The 21,931-nt window shown below is 42.1% G+C and overlaps 1 protein-coding gene and 1 long non-coding RNA gene across 4 annotated transcripts in view; one reads left to right on the forward strand and one right to left on the reverse strand.

The window, feature by feature from the left end:
* LOC128580834 (uncharacterized) overlaps positions 1 to 7,065 on the reverse strand; it is a 28,912-nt gene extending 21,847 nt beyond the window's left edge. The window contains exon 1 of the long non-coding RNA XR_008378748.1: positions 6,939 to 7,065. This is a non-coding gene — a long non-coding RNA (uncharacterized LOC128580834). The remainder of the gene's footprint in view (positions 1 to 6,938) is intronic.
* TLR2 (toll like receptor 2) overlaps positions 1 to 20,966 on the forward strand; it is a 50,943-nt gene extending 29,977 nt beyond the window's left edge. Inside the window, exons 2-3 of one of the 3 annotated variants that reach the window (XM_053583227.1) lie at positions 10,356 to 10,482; positions 18,434 to 20,966. In XM_053583227.1, coding sequence (XP_053439202.1) covers positions 18,450 to 20,807 — 2,358 coding nt within the window. In that variant the 5' untranslated portion in view covers positions 10,356 to 10,482; positions 18,434 to 18,449 and the 3' untranslated portion in view covers positions 20,808 to 20,966. Of the gene's footprint in view, positions 1 to 10,355; positions 10,483 to 17,754; positions 17,946 to 18,433 lie in introns of those variants that run through there. The other 2 variants (XM_053583248.1, XM_053583237.1) reach the window with 2 other exon arrangements.
* The last annotated feature ends 965 nt before the right edge of the window (positions 20,967 to 21,931 follow it).

Below are 21,931 nucleotides of genomic sequence, written 5' to 3' on the forward strand. Positions count from 1 at the left end.
AATAGGTTAAATATTTCCTGTAGAGCTGGTCTTCTTGTGGTGAATTTCCTCAGTGCTTGTATGCCCACAAAAGATTTGATTTCTTCATCAATTTTGAAGGTTAGTTTAGCAGGATACAAGATTCTGGGTTGGAAATTGTTTTATTTAAGAATGCTGAAGGTGGGCAGCACCCATATCTCAGTGGGTAGGGTTCTGGCCACATACAATGAGGTTGGCAGGTTCAAACCCAGGCCAGCTAAAAAACAACAACGACAATAGCAACAACAACAACAACAAAAAAAAAATAGTCAGGCATTGTGGCAGGTACCTGTAGTCCCAATTACTTGGGAGGCTGAGGCAAGAGAATCACTTAAGCCCAAGAGTTTGAAGTTGCTGTGAGCTGTGACACCACAGAACTCTACCCAGGGTGACAGCTTGAGACTCTGTCTCAAAAACAAACAAACAAACAAATAAACAAGAATGCTGAAGGTGGATGACCATGCTCTTCTGGCTTGGAGGGTTGCAGTTGAAAAGTCTGCTGTCATCCTAATGGATGTAGGTCAGTTGGTGCTTCTGTAGGTCAGTTGGTGCTTACTCCTGGCCACTTGCAGAATTTTTTCTTATATCTTGACTTTGGACAGGTTCATTGCAATGTGTCTTAGAGAGGCTCTGTTTGAGTTGAGATGACCTAGGGTTTGAAATCCTTGGGAAAGGAGTGTGTTGGGATGTTCAGTAAAAGTGGGAAGTTTTCTTTTATGATAGTCTCCAGTAGGACTTCTATTCCTTTGGGACAATCTTCCCTTTTAGAAATCCCTATTATTCATATGTTTGAATGCTTCATGGAGTCCTGTAGTTCTCTAAGTGCCTATTCTGCTTTCTCTCTCTTCTTTTCTGCCTCTACCTGGGTTATTACAAAAACTTTATCCTCTAGCTCTGCTGTTCTTTCTTCTCCATGGTCTAACCTATTTTTTGGATACTTTCTATTGTATCTTTACGTTTCTTGATTGTCTTTTTCATTTCCTTAAGCTCTGCCATATCCATTCTATATTCTACATATCACTCGTCCGACTTTTGGTTCTGTCTTTCCATTTTCTTGTCCATTCCTCTTATTTTCTTTATCATCCATATTTTAAATTCCCTTTCTGTTAATCCATTAATTCTTTATAGGTGGAGTCTTGTGCAGTAGCTGCCTACTGGTCCCTTGGGGGAGTTCCTCTGTTTTGGTTTTTCATGTTGCCCAAATTTTTTCTGTTGGTTCCTTCTCATGTGTTCTTTCTTCTTCCTTGCTGCCTTGGTCTCCTTTTTCCTTCTCACTGCCTCCTTTGCTCCAAACAGAAGTCCTTGCTCTTGATGACAGTATGTTGCAATATGTTGCCAGGACACCAGGTGGTGCTATGGGTTGTTTTTTTTGTTTGTTTGTTTTGTTTTTTGCAGTTTCTGGCTGGGGCTGGGCTTGAACCTGCCACCTCTGGCATATGGGGCTGGCACCCTGCCCCTTTGAGCCATAGGCACCGCCTGGTGCTGTGTTTTTTTCAGGAGACAGGGAGCACAGCCAGCAATCTCTATGGTCCTTATTCTAAACTTAGTTGCCTTCAGTGATTGCCTGATTGTTTCCTCAGCATTCAGACGCTGTGGGTTTGGGACCTTAAAGCTCACAAGACTCCTTTTGGGGCAGGTCCCTGACTCTAGTTCCCATGGGGTCTGGGTGTCCCTCAGCCTGTCCCAAGAGTGGAGTTCTGATTCTGGCAGGTGGAATTAAGACCACGGTGCTTTAGGCCACTGCTAAGACCTTCTTACAATCTTCCCACATGGTAGCCCCCAGCTGCATCACCAGCCACCAAACCTATGGCAAATCCATTCCAAATGGCATTCAAATTTCATTGCTGTATACTGTTCAGGTCCACCCAGTCTTCCAAGCTTTCCACTCAATGCACAGCTTCCCCTAACAATTGAAAACTCTGGAAAGGCTTCCTCCCATCCTGGGCCTCTCTGGGCAGCCAGCTGATCCCAGCTATTTGCAATGACTTGCTTAATTCATCAGATTTCCACCACTTCAGATCATAGCTACATCTATGTCACCACCTCCTCACTGTGCTCCCTGAGCTATCACTCTGGGTAGGGTCCCCAGGCCAGGTATGGCTGAGTTCTCTCTTTTTCCCCAGTTGTTCCAGGAGAGCTCAGCTGAATGGTCCTTTTAGTCCTCCATCTTGCTCCACCCCCTCCTCACGAACTCTTTAGAGGAGTGGGGCTACTTAGGAGAGAGAGAGAGAGAAGCTTGAGGGAGATGAAATGTTATGTTGTTGTTATAGCTTGTTTTCTTAAATAAATTTGCAAGACACTTGAGCATATGTAAATATTGCTGGGGGTGATCTGGTTGAGGTAGTGTGGTGAAGCATAGAGGAAAGAGAAGGGACTTGAAGTGGTGCATCTAGATAACATCTAGATTGGATAGGGGGCCAGTGATTATACTCAAAGCTCTCTTCTATTGTGGTAGGAGGATGGGTATGGGTAGGAGTTCAGGAGAGGGAAGCTGAAGGGATTTCTATGGAGTTCTCTATGTTTAGTGCTTGGTCTCCTCTAAGAAAGTGGCTGCTGGGTTCTTTCAGGTTTGATGATTTGTCACATAGGAGAAACAGAGACATAAGGAAAAGTAACTGTGGTGGCTCCAACTTTTCTATTTGGTAGAACTTCAGAAGTGGCAATTTGATCGGGGCCAGGTGGGCTTGAAACATTTTGTATAGCATTACACATTAATTATATTGAGAAGACACCAGTTGTTCATATCGAAGAACAGAGAAGATCTATGGAGACTGGGATGAGGTGAAACCCTCTCCTTCAGTCTCGTGTTTGGCAACACCAAAAGAAAGCCTCCGGTTTTGCCAAGAGTGTTAGGGCAATTCTTAAGTCTGGGAGCTCTTTGGAAAGCCAGTAAGTAGGGCTATGCACTGTCTGAATTTCCCTGGAGAAGCTGACCCCCAGCACCTTTGAGCAGCTGGCCTTCATGTACAGACAAACTGGTAGCTACACCCAAGCTGTTCTCTTCCCCTTATATAAATGGGCTGGGTTCCTCTCCTGGTGCAACTGGAAGTTTGGGAGCCAGGTATGACTCTCCATACAATGGAGAGTGGGAACCCAGAGCTCTGCTGGTCCTCCTGTTGGGAGCTCCAGCTTGTGCCCAGTGTTTCCCTGAGAAGAAGAGATGACAAATGGATTTGGAAAAAGGGGGTCAGTGGACTCTGATTAAGATTCAGAAGGTTTGAATGAGTCATTGTGAAGGTGAACAACTGTAAGTGATAAAGTGGTAGAGAGGAAGATCCCTGCAGAGGAGGAGATAAAGGAACTGAGAGGCCGTGGGGTCAGGCAGGGTCATGTTTGGTGGTGCAGGAGCCACTGGGGCTCATGGAAGATCTAGGAAAGAAGGCGACTATGAGCAGGTGCCAGGATCTTCCAAAAGTGAGAGGAAGCAAGTAGGAGGTGAGCAGGTGGTGACAGAAGTAGGAGGACATGAGCACAGTATGGATAAATGGCAAGAGCCCAGGGTCTTAGAGGAACTGGTTTTTTACAATATATTGGGGAAGTAACAGTCAGCTATTTCTACACTTGATCAGAGAGGGGGGGGGGTTCCCCAGATCTGATGATGCTCCTGTGGGACACCAGGAAACACCAGGAGAAAGTAGATTTAACCTCATTACAAAACTACAATTTATCAATAGCACAGATCATCTCTTACTAGTCCAAGTGGGCTAGAACTGTCAAATGGTAAATAATGTATACACAATCATATTTGCCCAATGATTGAAAGCTCTCCACAACAGCTGAGGGAAGGGCAGAGAGAAAGTTGCCAGCACAAGAGCAGATGGGCAGACATGGCCCTGATTGAGTCAGGCCAGAGGAAACGGTGGCGATGGGAAGAACAGGAAGGGGAGCAGTTAACGGGGAGGAAGAAAGGACTTAGTGAATTTTTTTTCAGGGTTCACATTTAATCTTGTCAGCACTGGCTGTTTTTTAAATGTTCTTGAAAATTTTTGTCTGCAGAAGAACAAATTCAGAAGTTTGCTTTGCCTTTATGATTTCATATCTGAATTACTAAAGTGATACATTTAGAAACCTGTCCTTCCTTAAGCTTTTAAATTTGACTTGCTATTTATAAATGTACCAAACTTAAAAATATTTTTAAAAGGGACTTTGGCATATGTTTGGTTCTATTTACAAATTTTGCTAATTAACTTTGACACATTTTTAATTGCATTTATAAATATAATATATTTGACATCCTCTTTAAGCATCTCAGTAGTCTAACTTAAAATTTTCCTGGCTTCTTAAATAATTCATACATAACTAGTAAACTTGTAAGTGTAGTAAACTTTAAGCTCTCTTAAAATTTTCAGTATATTATATAAATATTTCAATACATGCTTCTACAAACGTGGAAAAGTTTCAAATTCAAATCACAAGTATAAATGAAGTATAATTTTTTTAAGATTTAAATTTTCTATTGATATGAAATTGATATATTTTCTGGGTACGTGTGATAATTTGATACATTCATATAATCACATCATGAGAATCAGGATATCCCTCACCTTAAATATTTATTTTTTCTTAATGTGAATTGTTCTCTTGTAGGTATTTTGAAGTGTACAATAGATTGTTACATATAATCTCCCTACTGATCTGTGGAATACCAGGTCTTATCTCTTCTATCTACATGTGTATTTATACCCATTAATCAACCTATCTTCAACTCCACTGCACACCTGTCCTTCCCACTGTCTGGTAAACATCATTTTACTCTCTACGTCCATGAGATCCACTTTTTTTAGCTTCTACATATGAGTGAGAACAGGCACATTTGTCTCTAATGACCTCCAGTTCCATCCATGTTGCCGAAATGACAGAATTTCATTCTTTTTTATGGCTGAATATTATTCCACTGTGGACATGTATCATATTTTCTTTATTCATTTGTTGATGGGCACTAAGATTGATACCATATTTTGGCTATTGCAAATAGTGTTGCAGTAAACACGGGAGTGAAGCTATCTCTTCAATATACTGATATACTGATTTCTTTCTTTTTGGCTATATGTTCAATAGTGAAATTGCTAGATCATATGGTAGTTCTAGTTTTTTTATGTTTCATTTTGTTTTTGTGAGACAGGGTCTTGCTTTGTTGCCCAGGCTGGAATGCAGTGGTCTGATTATAGCTCATTGTAACACTGAACTCCTGGGCTCAAGTGATGCTCCTGTCCCAGCCTCCCAGTGAGTTGGGACTACTGGCAGATGCCACCAAGCCTGGCTAATTTTTCTATTTTTGTAGAGATAGGGTCTCACTATGTTGCCCAGGTTGGTCTTCAACTTCTGGCCTCAAGTGATCCTCCTTCCTTGGTCTCCCATTGCTGGAATTATAGTCATGAGCTGCCATGCCCAGTGTATCTTTATTTTTTTTAAAACTTCCATACTATTTTCCATAATGGATATACTCATTATATGTAGCTGTTCCCCTTTTCCTACATCCTTGCTAGCATCTCTTATCCCTTGTCTTTTTGATAAAAGCCATTCTAACTGGGGCGAGATGATATCTCATTGTGGTTTTGAGTTGCATTTCTCTGATAATTAGTGATTTGAGCTTTTCTTCATATACTATACTTGTTGGCCATTTATATGTCTTCTTTTGCTTGCCTCAGCCTCCCGAGCAGCTGGGACTACAGGCGCCCGCCACAACGCCCGGCTATTTTTTTGTTGCAGTTCGGCCCGGGCTGGGTTTAAACCCACCACCCTCAGTATATGGGGCCGGCGCCTTACCGACTGAGTCACAGGTGCCGCCCTGCGGCTATTCCTTTTCATGTTCCACTTGTACTGACTGTCTTTCTCCATTCCTTCACCTTCAGTTTATGTGTGATGCGAGCTTTTGGATGCCCCAAGTTTCAAGAGAATATACTATTTGGGCATTTAGCTCTCTTCAGTTGCCAAATCTACTTCTCTGCTGTGGCAAACCCTGGGAGGGTGCGGACCAAGTGAGGCCCCTCAAGCGTGTCAGCTCTCCTTCCTCTGCCCTGCAACCTCCATCAAGCCCCCAGCTCCCTCTTCTGAAGTGGCCCCAGGAGGGAGCAACAGTCAGGGCAAGATCCGCTTTCAGCCCGCCACGATCACAGTCGCTTAACAGCCTGCGGAGGGGTGGCCACAGCAGGCCGAGGGCCACTGATGACTGGCAAGCAGATGCTGGCACCGCCAGGCCCTCACCTCCCGCCCCCGCCCCCGCTCCGAGTCGCGCCCTGGGTGAAGGGGCGGTTCCCACACCTCAAAAGGGGGGGGCTGCGCCGCGCGGACTTTCTCTTCGCTCACTTCCCAGTCCCTGCCGGGCCGGCTCTGAGGCAGCAAGAAGCCCGGTCGCGCGGCTGCTGGCGGGTCTGCTCAGCTACGTCGGGGCCTTCCCGCCAGCGCCAGAGGCGCGCGCCGCTCGCGCGGCGTCTCCACACCGCTTGGTGGCTCAGGTCCAGGCGAGAGTGGCTGGGAGTTCCCCGCCCGGGACGTCGATGTTCCCGCGAGCACCACGCCCGCCGGCCTTCGGGAGAAGCAGGAGCCACCCACACAGGCAAGGGGCGCCCCCGTCCTGTTAGAACCAGAGGTGGGGACCCTGCACGTCGGGGTGCCTTTGCGCCCTGGCGGGGCGAGCGCCTCCAGCCTGGCGGGCCGCCGGGGGTCGCGGCGGGGAGGCTCCGCTGGGCTCCCGGCAGCGGGCGCCGGTGGGGCCCGCCAGTCCAGGTGGGCGGGCCCCGGCCGGGCCTGACCCCGCTCCCGCCCAGCGGCGACCCCCAGGGCCGCCCGCCCTGCTTGGCTTTCAACTCCGCGGTGAAGTTGACCGCGGGCATCCGGGGGTGGGGAGGCGACGAGGGGGTTCCCTCCGGGCTCCCTGGTTACTGCCAGGACCGAGCTTTGAGGGGTTGGATTTCGCTTACCGTGGCTCAGAGTCGGAGAGGTGCCACACTCAGGGTCTGGCCGGGAAGCTCCTCCTCACCCGGGAACTGACGTGCACCTGGCGGCTTCACCCGAGTGTTTCTTCATTCTCAGAATGTACGAGTTAGGTCTCTGATTAGAAAACAATTTACGACCATTCAGGCTGAGTGGAGTTCTTAATAGGAATGCGCGGAAGCTCTGAAGTTCCCTTTACAATTTAATCCTTCAACTTACATAAATGAGAACTGGTGTTTAGAATTTAGGTGCAAGCCAGGGAACATTTTTTTTCTGGGGGTGAGGTGGGGTGAAGGAGAGAGAGATGGCTCAGATGAAGGTCTTGACTCTGTTAAGATTTTTTTTTTTTAAACCAGGAAAATGACTTATTCACCAATATTTTAAAGTTTCTTCCTATTCCAAGCAAAAAACAATTGCATCTTTAAGGCTTTTTTTTTTTTTTTTTTTTGTAGAGACAGAGTCTCACTTTATGGCCCTCGGTAGAGTGCCGTGGCATCACACAGCTCACAGCAACCTCCAACTCCTGGGCTTAAGCGATTCTCTTGCCTCAGCCTCCCAAGTAGCTGGGACTACAGGCGCCCGCCACAACGCCCGGCTATTTTTTGGTTGCAGTTTGGCCGGGGCCGGGTTTGAACCCGCCACCCTCGGTATATGGGGCCGGCGCCTTACCGACTGAGCCACAGGCGCCGCCCTTTAAGGCTTTTATAATGTACTTATTTTACAAAAATTGCCAGAAGTTGACAGCATATTTTGAAAGGTTCTAAGCTATCAGTTAGTTATTTGTACTATTTTATTTGTAAATAAACTAGTGGAGGAAAAAATACAATGGTAAAATATACCCCTAAATTTAAAAGAAGACAAGAAAGAAGAAACAATAGAACATAAAACAGATGGGACAAGACCTATCTTAGACCATTGTGTGCTGTTCTAACAAAATTCCTGAGACTGGATAATTTATAAAGAACAGAAATTTATTGGCTCATGGTTCTGGAGGCTGAGAAGTCCAAGATAGGCTGGTGAGGGCATTCTTGGTTCCTTACTAGGTAGTAACATGATGGAAAGCATCATGTGGCAAGAGAAAGAGGGCAGAAGTTTTATAACATACCCATAATGAACCCACTTTTATGATAACAATATTAACTAATTCAGGAGGGCAGAGCCCTCATGACCTAATCACCTCTTAAAGATCCCAATTCTGAACACTTACATTGGTGGTTAAGTTTCCAACTCAAATTTTGGGTCAAACATTCAAGTCTTAACAATAGTGCAACTTTAAAAATCCAACCAGCCTGTGTTATTTACAGGAGGTATATATGTGTGTGGGGGGTATATTATTTACAGGAGATGCACGTGCGCACGTGCACACACACGCATGTGCACACACACACATATATATAGACATATATATATTTTTGTTTGTTTGTTTGTTTTTTTGGAGACAAAGTCTCACTCTGTCACCCTGGGTAGAGTGTGGTGGAGTCATAGTTCACAGCAACCTCAAACTCTTGGGGTTGAGCAATCAATTCCCTTGCCTCAGCCTCCCGAGTAACTTGAACTACAGGCACCCACCAAAACGTGTGGCAATTTTTCTGTTTTTTATTTTTAGTAATGACAGGGTCTTGCTCTTGCTCAGGCTGGTCTCTTAATTCCTGAACTCAGGCAGTCCACCAGATTCAGCCTCGTATAGTGTTAGGGTTACAGGCTGAGCCAAGAGACACATTTCTTATGGAAACTAAAAGGTCAAAGTGAACAGATGCAACCATTTACCAAAAGAAAGCTTTGTAGCTATATTGATACCATACAAAATAGACTTTAAAGCAAAAAAGGTCATTACTATAGATAAAAGAGAAATATTTTGCTAGGCTAAATATTTCACTGAGAAGAGATAAAAATTCTGAATTTATAAGAACTATAATGTGACATAAAAAATTAGAAAATGGGGCCCCAATTCTGTGGCTGAATCCTAGCACTCTGGGAGGCGGACACAGGTGGACTGTTTGAGCTCAGGAGTTGAAGATCAGTCTGAACAAGAGCCAGATCCCACCTCTATGAAAAATAGAAAAACTATAGCCGGGTATGATGGTACAACACCTATAGTTCCAGCTACTCGGGAGGATGAGGCAAGAGGATTGCTCAAGCCCAAGAGGATTGTGTCATGCTGTGAGCTATGATGCCATGGCACTCTACCCAGGACAAGGGAGTGAGGCTCAGTCTTAAAAAAAAAAAAATAGAACCAAAATGGTAGAACTGCAGAGAGGCATAGATAAATCCACGGAGTGGGAAGTTGTTATCATACCTCTCTTTTAGTATCATGGAAAAAAGCAGACAAAAGATCAGTAAGGATAAAGAAAATGGGAACAACATAATTAATATAGTTGACTTAATAGACCTATGCTGCTTGCAACAGATACTGAAATCACAGAACATACTCAAAATCTGATCAGACACTGGATCAAAGAATAAACTGTAACATACTTTAGAGGATTTAAATTATACAGAATATGTTTTATGACTATAATGCTTTTAAGGTAGAAAAAGACAAAAATCAAAAATTCCCATATTTGAAAAGTAATGAATACATTTCCTAATAACCTCCTATGGAATAGAATCAAAATGGAAATTAGAAAATTATTTTTAATGAATCATAAAAAATTACATATAAAAACTTGTTAGAAGCAGCTAAAATAGTGCTTAGATGAAAATTGAAATCTTAAATGCATTTGTGGAGAATAAGAATAGCTGAAAATTAATGAGCAGGCAAAAACCTCAAGAAATTAGAAAAAGAACAGTAAAATCCTGAAAAAGCAGAAAAAAGGAAATTGTAATATAAGATTAGAAATTAATGAAATAGAAAATAGAGTATCTATAAAGTTAGAAGTTGGTTTCCTGAAAATGTTAATAAAAATGGCAAACTTCTGGCAAGATAATAAGAAAAAAAGCAGGCACAAACAACTTGTCTAAAAAAAAGGAGAACCTGTCTTTTGTTAAGTTAAATAACCAGGAAACCATTAACTTGAGGCTGTTTCCCTAATTTTAGTTTTTACATAATAAACTGCAATTTAATTTAATATGTAAAAAATCCGGAAGCCTAATGTAGGAATATATATGTATATTTTTTTTTGGTAACTAATAGCTGGGTTTCAGCCAATCACAAATAGCCAAGAGTTGCCAGTCGCAGGCACCCAACTGCTCAAACCATGCCCAAATAAGACAGACACCTAGCTGTGGCTAATCAGGTGGTTTCTCCACTATGCTTCTATGGCCTATAAAAGTTCACTGCTCATACTGCTGGGTGGAGCTTTCTGAACCTCTTTTAATTGGGCGCTGCTTGATTCATGAGTGGTTCTTTGCTCAAATAAACTCTTTGTCAAATTTAATTTGTCTAAAACTTTTTCTTTTAATAGTTTTTGATGTCAGAAGTGGGATCCAAAAAAGACCTTCAGTGACCCTCAGGAGCACCAAGTGACCAAGTGAAGGGGCTTGCTGGGCCCATTGTGCCCACTGCCTTCTTGCTGCAGCTGGACGTGGTGGGTGAGTTCTCTCTCAGATGGTCCTGCAAATTTGCATTTTGAGTTCTCTGACTTTATTTGAGCAATTATTTTACTACATTGGGTCTAGAATTAGATTGGATTTGATAAAGAAATTGAATCAGGGGACAGCACCTGTGGCTCAGTGAGTAGGGCGCTGGCCCCATATACCAAGGGTGGCAGGTTCAAACCCAGCCCCGGCCAAACTGCAACAAAAAATAGGTGTGTGTTGTGGCAGGCGCCTGTGGTCCCAGCTACTTGGGAAGCTGAGGCAAGAGAATTGCCTAAGCCCAAGAGGTGGAGGTTGCTGTGAGCTTGATGCTACAGCACTCTACCAAAGGTAACAAAGTGAGACTCTGTCTCTAAAAAAAAAAAAAAGAAATTGAATCAGAATTAGTCTGATAGGAGGCATCCTATAAGGTTACTAGAAGACAAAGAGTTGTGGGTTCATAGAAGGCCTCCTATAAGGTTGCTAGAAGTCAGGGCTACCTACAACTCCTCCATCTGGAACTCTTACCAATTTTATGTATAAGAACTATGGACGGAGAACCTGTGCTTTTCTAGAAAAATAAGCAAACTTTGCCAAAGGTAACTTAGAATTACAGTGGTCACAGAAGAGAAACTCCTTACTTAGGACAAAAAGGCACATGTCTTTACAGCTCTAATAGCTATAGGAACCAAGAAGACCTCCTCATTGCAAACAACAATTTAATTTTCAGGCCTAGTCAAGAACCCCAAGTGAATAGAGATAAAATTTTGCTTCTTCTATAGTCCCCTATTACAGAAAGATTAGGATAGTTGGATCTGCTAGTGAACATGTTTTGTGTCACATTGAAGAACTATACTACAAGACAGTACATGCTTCTAGAAATTATGAATCATAGATTTGTCAGTCTGCGTGATGCCGCCACAACAGTCCATGGTTGGTTACTTTCTAGTTTTCACTGGAAATTAAAGTTACTAAGAATTAGGAATTCCAGTTCATATGTGTAGCTAAAATTACCAGAAAGAATAAAGAAAACAACTCTATACGCAACTATGCAAAGAAGTAAGAAAGCGTATGAGGCATGAGGGTGTGTTTTATTTTGTTAAGGGAAAAATTAATAGTTGCTTCAAAGTAGAAGGACTGGTTCTTTTGTGAAAAGAAAGAGGAAGCATATAGGACAGAATCTGAATGGATATAAGAAAGTTGTGGAATCTTGGGAAAGGAGTTTCATGTGTGATCAATCTAGCTAAGATTTGAAGGGAATTACTTATGTATTTTTAAAAATTGAGCTTTAAGGTTGGCATGATTGCTTACACTTGTAATCCTAGCCCTCTGGGAGGCCAAGGAAGGAGGATGGCTTGAGGTCAGAAGTTGGAGACCAGCTTGTGCAATGCCAGACCCTGTCTGTACTAAAAATAGAAAAATTAGCCAGTGTTGTGGAGGGTGCCTATAGTCCCAGTTACTTGGAAGGCTGAAGCAGGAGGATAATTTGAACCCAGGAATTTGAGGTTGCTATGAGCTAGGGTGAGTGAGACTGTCAGAAGAAGAAGAAGGGAGGAGGGAGGAAAGCTCTACTATGTAACTGATGGAATAGTTAAAAGAAAATTATGAAAAATATTGCTGTGGTGACTTTTCTAAAATTGATAAAATTATTTATAACCAGTGTTTGGTTTGTTAAACTCATAATTCTTATAAGACAATAAAAACTTGAGGTGACATAGTTCTACTATCTGCTGGACCATTTGAACACTTATGAATGGAGTTTATTCATTTGCCACTCTCAATGGGATATCAAAATGTTCCTATAATAGTCTGTATGTTCTCTGGTTAGATATAGTTTTCTCATGTAGGGAGACTGATGCTGTAATGGTACTGGTCATCAGAAAATGTGTTTCTTGGGCAGCACCTGTGGCTCAGTGAGTAGGGCGCCAGCCCCATATACTGAGGGTGGTGGGTTCAAACCCAGCCCCGGCCAAACTGCAACCAAAAAATAGCCGGGCGTTGTGGCGGGCGCCTGTAGTCCCAGCTGCTTGGGAGGCTGAGGCAAGAGAATCACATAAGCCCAAGAGCTGGAGGTTGCTGTGAGCCATGTGATGCCACGGCACTCTACCGAGGGCAGTAAAGTGAGACTCTGTCTCTACAAAAAAAAAAAAAAAATGTGTTTCTTTTATGGAGCATTCTTGAAGAAATCTCCAGTGATAGACAATTTCTAAAATAGTTTAAAGATAAGTCATGAAACAGTTAAAATGGTTAAATAAGGTATTACAAACACAATAGCATTACCATTGTCCCCTTCAATCTTCTGGGAAGATAGAAAGGACAAATGGTAATTAATTTTTTTTTTTTTTTTTTGAGACAGAGTCTCACTCTGTTCCCCTGAGTAGAATGCTGTGGTGTCATAGCTCACAGCAACTTCAAACTCTTGGGCTTGAGCAATCCTCTTGCCTCAGTGTCCCAAGTAGCTGGGACTACAGGCACTTGCCACAACACCCAGCTAGTTTTTCTATTTTTAGTAGAGACAAGGTCTTGCTCTTGCTCAGGCTGGTCTTGAACTCCTGAGCTCAGGCAATCTTCTAATCCTTCTGCCTTGGCCTACCAGAGTGCTAGGATTACAAATGTGAGCCACCACACCCGGCCAGTAATTTAAAAAGGGAAATTGGCGAAGTTGACTTCATGGCCATCTGATCTCCACCCTTACAGGAAAACACAAATTAAGAAAGGATCACTGGAAAACCTGTGCCCCTAATAGAACCTCACATAGCTCTGGCTCTTATCAACACTGACATGACTAAATATTGCAAGGCTTTAATGCATTATGCCAAATTGTATTTTCACCAGGGAAAAGGTAATTCACCAGCTGAGGACAACCAAACTTTTCATGATCTAGAACCTAGAAATTGGGTCGTCCATAAATGACAGCAGACAAGACTGACCTTGAACTCTGTTAGAAGGGACCATAATCACCCACTGTAGCAAAACTTCAGAGCTTCCAGTCTTTGGTCTACATCTCTCCATGTAGGAGCATCTCTCCAGACTGGATATCTGTGGGAGACCTCAAGGTAAAACTGACCAAAAAGGTTATTCACAGAAGCAGATGACATCCTGGACCAGTGGTTCTCAACCTTCCTAATGCTGTGAACTTTTAATACAGTCCAAAGGGGTTGCCACCCACAGGTTGAGAACCGCCGTCCTAGATGTATGGATAGATAGCTTTTCCAAGATCACACGAATTATTTGCTAGGCTCAAGCGATCCTCCTGCCTCCAGAGTAGCTGTGACTACAGGCACATGACACCATGCTTGGCTAATTTTTAAATTTTTTGAAGAGACAAGATTTCACCATGTTGCCCAGGCTTCTCTCAAACTCCAGGCCTCAAGTGATCTTCCTGCTTCCGCCTCCCAACAGGCTAGGATTACAGGCGTGAGCCACCACACCCAGCCAAGATTTCTCTTCCTATCATCCTGACCTTTCTTTCTTTTCCTCTTTTTTTCTGTGCCATCTTTCTGTTTGTGCATAGCAAGATAGCACCGTGGTTAGGATTTCAAAATTGATAGCTTCTGTAGGAAACTTAAAATGCTGAATATGTCATGTTAAACCTAAATCTTATATGATCTTAAAGATCTTCTAGTTCATCCTGTGACAGATTTCACTGATATTTCAAGTACAACTGCTTGTTCAAATTGTACATCTGGTCCAGGCAGGGCTCACATCTATAATCCCAACACTTTAGAAGGCATGGTCAATATATAAAATTTAATTAGTTTTCTATATGTGTATATATATATATTTTCCACATATAAATATGTAATATTGTCAATGTTTCAAAAGTATCAAATACCAGAGAATAAATCTTACAAAATATATCTAAGAACTGTATGCAAAACCCATAAAATGTTGTGATAAACTAAAGAAGACTTAAATAAATGGAGAGCTACATCATGTTTAGGGATGGGTAGGTTCAGTATTGTAGTGATGTAAGATAATTCCCAAACTGATCTACAGAGTCAATGCATTGTCAATTAAAATCCCAATAGGTTTTGTTTTTTGAAACTAACAAGCTGATTCTGTCATTTATGACAATATGCAGAAGGCCAAGAACAACCAAGACACAGCTGAAGAATAACAAGGAGGAATCATTTGCTCATCTGGATACTGACATATATTATATCTTTGATATAGTGTATTACTAGTATAAGGCTAGACAAATGGAGATTGGATCAGAATGGAGAGCACTGAAGCAAGACCCACCCCTATATGGATATGTGACTGTTGACAAAGATAACATTGTTGATTATTTCCCCATGATGATTTTTTTTAAATGGTGCTGGGTTAATTGAATATTCATATTGGGAGAAAAGAGTCCTATCTGCTACCTCAACTATTAATCCCAGGTACATTATAGATCTAAAAATAAAAAGCAACACAATAAAGATTTTAGAAAGTAATAAGAAAACTACCTTCATGATAACATAGGAATAATTCTTAAATAGGCCACAAAAATCACAGTTTTTTACAAAATGGGGTGAGGCGTGGTGGCTCATGCCATTAATCCTAGCACTCTGGGAGGCTGAGGTGGGTGGATTGCCTGAGTTCAGGAATTGGAGATCAGCCCGAGCAAGAGTGAGACTCTATCTCTACTCAAAATAGAAAAATTAGCTAGATATTATGGGAGGTGCCTGTAGTCTCTCTCAGCTACTCAGGAGGCTGAGGTAAGAGGATCACTTGAACCCAAGAGTTTGAGGTTGCTGTGGGCTATGATGATGCCACGGCATTCTACCAAGGTGACTGAGGGAGACTTTGTATAAAAAGAAAAGTGCATATATAAGACATGTGAAAACATCTGTTCCTCAAAAATACTATAGTTTGAATGATGATATCCCCTCCAAAATTGAAACTTAATCCCCAATGCACCAGTATTAAGGGATACTGCCTTGGGAAATGATTAAGTCCTGAGGGCCCTGCCTTCGTTTATGGAATTAACACCCTATGAAAAGGTTTGAGATTGAATGTACTGCTGCTCTCTTGCCCTCCTGCCTTGTGCCATGTAAAGACATAGCAACAAGGCACCACTGTGGAAGCAGAGTAGCCCTTACCAGACACCAATTCAGGCGCCTTGATCTTGGACTTCCCAGCCTCCAGGACTGTAAGAAATAATTTTCTGTTCTGTAAATTATCCATTCTCCAGTATTTTGTTATGGCAGCACTAATAGACTAAAACAGAAAGATTCCATTAAGAAAGTAAAGGGAAACGTAAATGGCAGAAATTTTTGGAAGTAATGGATGTATTTATTTCCTGGATTGTGGTGATGATAACCATGAGTGAATACATATGTTCAAACTCACCAAATTGTATACATTAATTATAGTTTTTGTATATCATTTATACCTTAATAAATCTGGGGAAGAATGAAAATCTAGAATAAATATGCATGGTATGACCTATTTATTTAAAAAAGGGGGGAAGGGATGAAGAGCAGTGGTGTTGGTGTGGACATAAAAATTCTGATTCCAACAGCAATTAAATTTTCAAACTAAGCATGTTTATTATTATTGTTGTTGTTATTATTATTATTGTTATTTTGAGACAGAGTCTCACTCTTTCACCCTGGGTAGAGTGCTGTGGGGTCAGCCTAGCTCACAGCAACCTCAAACTCTTGGGCTTAAGCAATCATCCTGCCTCAACCTCCTAAGTAGCTGGGACTACAGGTGCCTGCCACTATTGCCCAGCTAGTTTTTCTTTTTTTAGTAGAGACAGGATCTCATTCTTGCTCAGGCTGGTCTGGAACTCCTGCGCTCAAGCAATCCACCCACCTTGTCCTCCTGGAGAGCTACTTCCATGTGAGCCACTGCACCTGGCCCATGTTTATGTTTTAATCTCTGTGACTTTAAATTAATAGCCCAGGCCTTCATAATTTCTCAGATTTTGTGAATGTGGGGAATTAGTTTTCCCTATAAAAGGTTTTATTCTTGGGGATAAATAAATGTATATATAAAAGTTTTTATTTTTTATTTCAGAATATTATGTTTTGGTTACTTACTTCACTTTTGCAAAGATTGAGTCAAAGTTACAAGTGTGCCCTTTATCCAGATAGTGTGCACTGTACCCATTAGGTGTGAATTTGCCCGTCCCCTTCCACTTGCTTGATTTTCATTGAGTTTTACTTCCATATGTGCACATAATTGTTTGTGGATTAGTTCCAGTTTAGTATTGAGTACATGTGGTGTTTTTCCATTCTTGCAATACTTGACTTAGAAGAATGGTCTCCAGTTCCATCCAGGTTGTTACAAATGATACTAGATTAACCATTTTTTTTTTTTTTATGGCAGAGTAGTAATCCACTCATCTATTGAGGGGCTCTTGGGTTATTTCCACGTCTCTATGATTGTGAATTGTGCTGCTTTAAACAGTTGAGTGTAAGAATTCTTTTTATAAAACGTCCTTTTTTCCTTTGGGTAAATACCTTGTAGTGGGATTGCTGGAGCAAATAGTAGGTCTACTCTTAATTCTTTGAGGTCTCTCCATACTATTTTCCACAGAGATTATACTAGTTTGCAGTCCTACCAACAGTGTACAAGAGTATATGTACACATGTATATTTTTGGCATGTATTTAAAAAATATATGTATGTATTTTTTTTGAGACAAGGTCTTGTCTAGTCACCTGGGCTAGAGTGTCGTAGCATCATTATAGCTCACTATAGCTTGCAACTCCTGGGCTCAAGTAATCCTCCTGCCTTGCCTTCCAACTAGTTGGGACTATAGGCATATACCACCATGCCCAGCTAATTTTCTTTATTTTGGGCGGCGCCTGTGGCTCAAAGGAGTAGGGTGCTGGCCCCATATACCGGAGGTGATGGGTTCAAACCCAGCTCCGGCCAAAAACTGCAAAAAAAAAAAATTTTTTTTTTCTTTATTTTTTGTAGAGACAAGATCTGATCTTGCTGTGTTGCCCAGGCTGAGCTCAAGCAATCTCCTGCCTTAGCCTCTCAAAGTGCTAGGATTATATGTGTGAGCCACTGCACTTGGCCTGGGGTAAATACTTTTGAAAAAATTTTTGTAGCTGGGCGGCGCCTGTGGCTCAAGGAGTAGGGCGCCGGTCCCATATGCTGGAGGTGGCGGGTTCAAACCTAGCCCCGGCCAAAAACAAAAAAAAAAAAAATTTTTTTTTGTAGCTTTAGTATACTGAGCAAATACAGACAAAGGCATACAGATCAAAGGAATGGGGCAGCTAAATAGAGCCAGAGAAGGATATAGGGCTCAGAAACAAGACTGCTGGATTCGTGGTTGAAATTAAACTAGCAGTTGTGGTGCAGTTTTATTTCATCCTGTTCATCTGAACAACCCATCCAGACTCTTCAGCATTAAAACATCGGCTGCACTTATTTCTCAGTGGGAAGAGAAGGCTCTGATCATCTGAGTGTGCCTCAACCCAGCAAACCACCTTACCCTGTCCAGGGTTTCCAGCATCCTGCCTGCTAGTGGTAAATACAGGCAGGGTTCAGGCACGTGAAACCTTTCAGTCCGAGTGTGCTATTCCCGGAGCTTCATCCAGTGAGAGCTGTGCTTTGGTTCTGTGAGATCTCTCTATAAGTAGAAGGCATCGTAGGAGGGAAAGACATGCTTTTATATAAGAAGGTTTAAAGTGCAGAAAAAGGTGCTTTAAATCCACATGGTTAAGCCCAGCCCATTTTTAAAACTGCTTGCTTGTTCATTCTCCATTCATTCATTTACTCACTCTTCAGCCCACATTTATTGAGTCCTACTGTATATTCCCAGGTCATTGTGCAGTAGCCATATATCTGTGTGTTGACAGATGTCTTGGGGAATTTGTTTTTTATCCCCATTCATATGTGCCATTCACTTGTTATTTCCTCTGTTTTTATGTTATGCCTGTAAAAGATTTCTCAAGAATTGAAATTATGATTTGCTGTCACAAACAATCACTCATTTGAGCCTCTTTTATTTGTAGGTTGGATCATTGGACAATGCCACATGGTTTGTGGATGGTGTGGGCTTTGGGGGCTGTCATTAGCTTCTCCAAGGAAGGGTCCTGTGGCCCGGCATCTCTGACATGTGACTCTGCTGGTGTCTGTGATGGCAGCTCGAGGTCTTTAAACTCCATTCCCTCAGGGCTTACAGCAGCAGTGAAAAGCCTGAACCTGTCCAATAATGACATCACCTATATTGGCAATAGCCACCTGCAGAGATGTGTGAACCTCAAGACTCTAATACTGACGTCCAATGGAATTAACGCAATACATGAAGATTCTTTCTTTTCTCTGCGCAGCCTGGAACATTTGGACTTATCCTATAATGACTTATCGAATTTGTCATCCTCCTGGTTCCGGCCCCTTTCTTCCTTGAAATTCTTAAACTTACTGGGAAATCCTTATAAAACACTCGGAGAGACATCTCTTTTTTCTCACCTCACAAATTTGCAATTCTTGAGAGTAGGAAATGCTGACACCTTCGCTAAGATTCAGAGAAAGGATTTCGCAGGACTCACCTTTCTTCAGGAACTTGAGATCGATGCTTCAGCTCTTCAGAGTTATGAGCCAGAAAGTTTGAGGTCAATTAAGAGCATCGGGAACCTGACCCTGCTTCATCTGAGGCGGCCTGTGTTACTACTGGAGATTTTTGCAGATATTTTAAGTTCTGTGGAATATTTGGAACTGAGAGATAGTGATTTGTACGACTTCCAATTTTCAGAACTCTCCATTGGTGAAACACATCCACTGATTAAAAAGTTTACATGTAGAAATGTGAAAATCACTGATAAAAGTTTGTTTCAGGTTTTAAAACTTCTGACTTACGCTTCCGAATTGTTGGGCTTAGAGTTTGATGACTGTGTCCTTGATGGAGTAGGGGATTTTAGTACATCTGATGAAGACAGCATTAAAGATCCAGGGAAAGTAGAGACACTAATCATACGGAAGTTTCGAATTTCACGGTTTTTCTTATTTCATGATCTGAGTTCTTTATATTCACTTGCAGGAAGAGTTAAAAGAATCACGGTGGAAAACAGTAAGGTTTTTCTGGTTCCTTGTTCACTTTCACAACATTTAAAATCATTAGAGTACTTGGATCTCAGTGAAAATTTGATGGTTGAAGAATACTTGAAAAATTCAGCCTGTGAGAATGCCTGGCCCTCTCTACAAACCTTACTTTTAAGGCAAAATCATTTAACATCATTAGATAAAACTGCAGAGACATTGCTTACTCTGAAAAACCTGAGTGACCTGGATGTCAGTAAGAATAGTTTTCGTTCTATGCCTAAAACTTGTCAGTGGCCAGAAAAGATGAAATATTTGAACTTATCCCACACACGAATACAAGATTTAACTAATTGCATTCCCCAGACGCTGGAAATTTTAGATGTCAGCAATAACAACCTTGATTCGTTTTCTTTGACTTTGCCACTACTCAAAGAACTTTATATTTCCAAAAATAAGTTGAAGACTCTACCAGATGCCACCTTCTTACCTGCATTACTGGTATTGAACATAGGCAGCAATACAATAAATACTTTTTCTAAGGAACAACTCAATTCTTTTCATGAACTGAAGACTTTGGAAGCTGGTGGCAACAACTTCATTTGCTCCTGTGAATTCCTCTCTTTCGCTCAGGAGCAGCAGGCACCGGCCAACATCTTGATCAACTGGTCAGAAAACTACCTGTGTGATTCTCCTTTCCACGTGCGGGGCCAGCGGGTTCTGGATGTCCGTCTCTCAGTGTCTGAATGCCATAGGGTGGCACTGGTGGCTGGCACGTGCTGTGCCCTGTTCCTGTTGATCCTGCTCATGGGCGTTCTGTGCCACCGTTTCCATGGACTGTGGTACATGAAAATGATGTGGGCCTGGCTCCAGGCCAAGAGGAAACCCCGGAGAGCTCCCCACAGGGACATCTGTTACGACGCATTTGTTTCCTACAGTGAACAGGATTCCTACTGGGTGGAGAACCTTATGGTCCAAGAGCTGGAGAATTTCAACCCCCCCTTCAAGCTATGTCTTCATAAGCGGGACTTTATTCCTGGCAAGTGGATCATTGACAATATCATTGACTCCATTGAAAAGAGCCACAAAACAGTCTTTGTGCTTTCTGAAAACTTTGTGAAGAGCGAGTGGTGCAAGTATGAGCTGGATTTCTCCCATTTTCGTCTCTTTGATGAGAACAATGATGCGGCCATTCTCATTCTTTTAGAGCCCATTGAGAAAAAAGCCATCCCCCAGCGCTTCTGTAAGTTGAGGAAGATAATGAACACCAAGACCTACCTGGAATGGCCTGCGGATGAAGCTCTGCAGGGGGGTTTTTGGTTAAATCTGAGAGCTGCAATAAAGTCCTAGGTTTCTGGGTGAAAAGCTAGTCTTGGTCTAGTAGGGGTCTTTATATTAGTAGTTGTAACTAAATTCTTTCTGACATAATTATCTAAAAACCACGTGAATGTACTGTCATTTGAGGACCTGCGTACTAAAACTATTAATACTAAAACTATTCAAATTGTATCTGCAGTGGTGTTTTATAAAAATTTAATTAGATTAGAAAAAAGTAGTTTTGGTTTTCTTTATTCTATGAGATAATCATGATCTAAATCCATTATTGATAATCTGAATAAAGACCTCCCTCAATATCTGGGAGAAGTTGGTTCTGAGACCCCCATGAATATAAAGAATCTGGGCAGTGCCTGTGGCTCAGTGGGTAGGGCACTGGCCCTGTATACTCAGGGTGGCGGGTTCGAACCTGGCCCTGGCCAAACTGCGACAACAACAACAAAAAAATAGCTGGGCATTGTGGCGGGCACCTGTAGTCCCAGCTCCTGGGGAGGCTGAGGCAAAAGAATTGCCTAAGCCCAGGATTTGGAGGTCACTGTGAGCTGTGATGCCACGGCACTCTACCAAGAGCAATAAAGTGAGACTGTGTCTCAAAAAAAAAAAAAAAGAACATAAAGAATCTGTTCACAAATATTGTATTGTAATTTATTATTCTAAGATTATTTTAGGGTATTTTTGATCCATTGAGGGGATCAAAATTGAGTCCATGGAGGGGAACCTGCAGATAGGAAGGGCCAGCTATAATCTGTAGCAGTTAGTTTACCCCATTAGTAAATAGCACAAATGAACGGAAGATTCCACTGACTGTGTCAAGTCAGCCAGCCTTCTGCTGAGATGCCCTTCTGTGGCTACAGAGGGCCTTCTCCATCCCACCCAAACTATCACTTCCCCGTGCAACTGTTCTCGAGAATAACAATGCAAAATACTTGAGGCATTCAGCCAAGCTTGTTGCTGTTCCTAGAAAGAAGTGCTGTGTGTTCCCATAAAACTTTACACGCCACAACCTAGAGGGCGTATTTTCACGTGAACTCCATCTGATCTGTGTTTGTGGCTATTTGATAGGTTTCTCCAGCCGTGTTTACTTGAGAGGGGACAATAACACACAGGACAGGAAATTCTGTTCTCCATGAAAGCAAAAC

The sequence above is a fragment of the Nycticebus coucang genome, chromosome 1 (genome assembly GCF_027406575.1).
Source record: "Nycticebus coucang isolate mNycCou1 chromosome 1, mNycCou1.pri, whole genome shotgun sequence".
NCBI classification, from domain to species: Eukaryota; Metazoa; Chordata; class Mammalia; order Primates; family Lorisidae; genus Nycticebus; species Nycticebus coucang.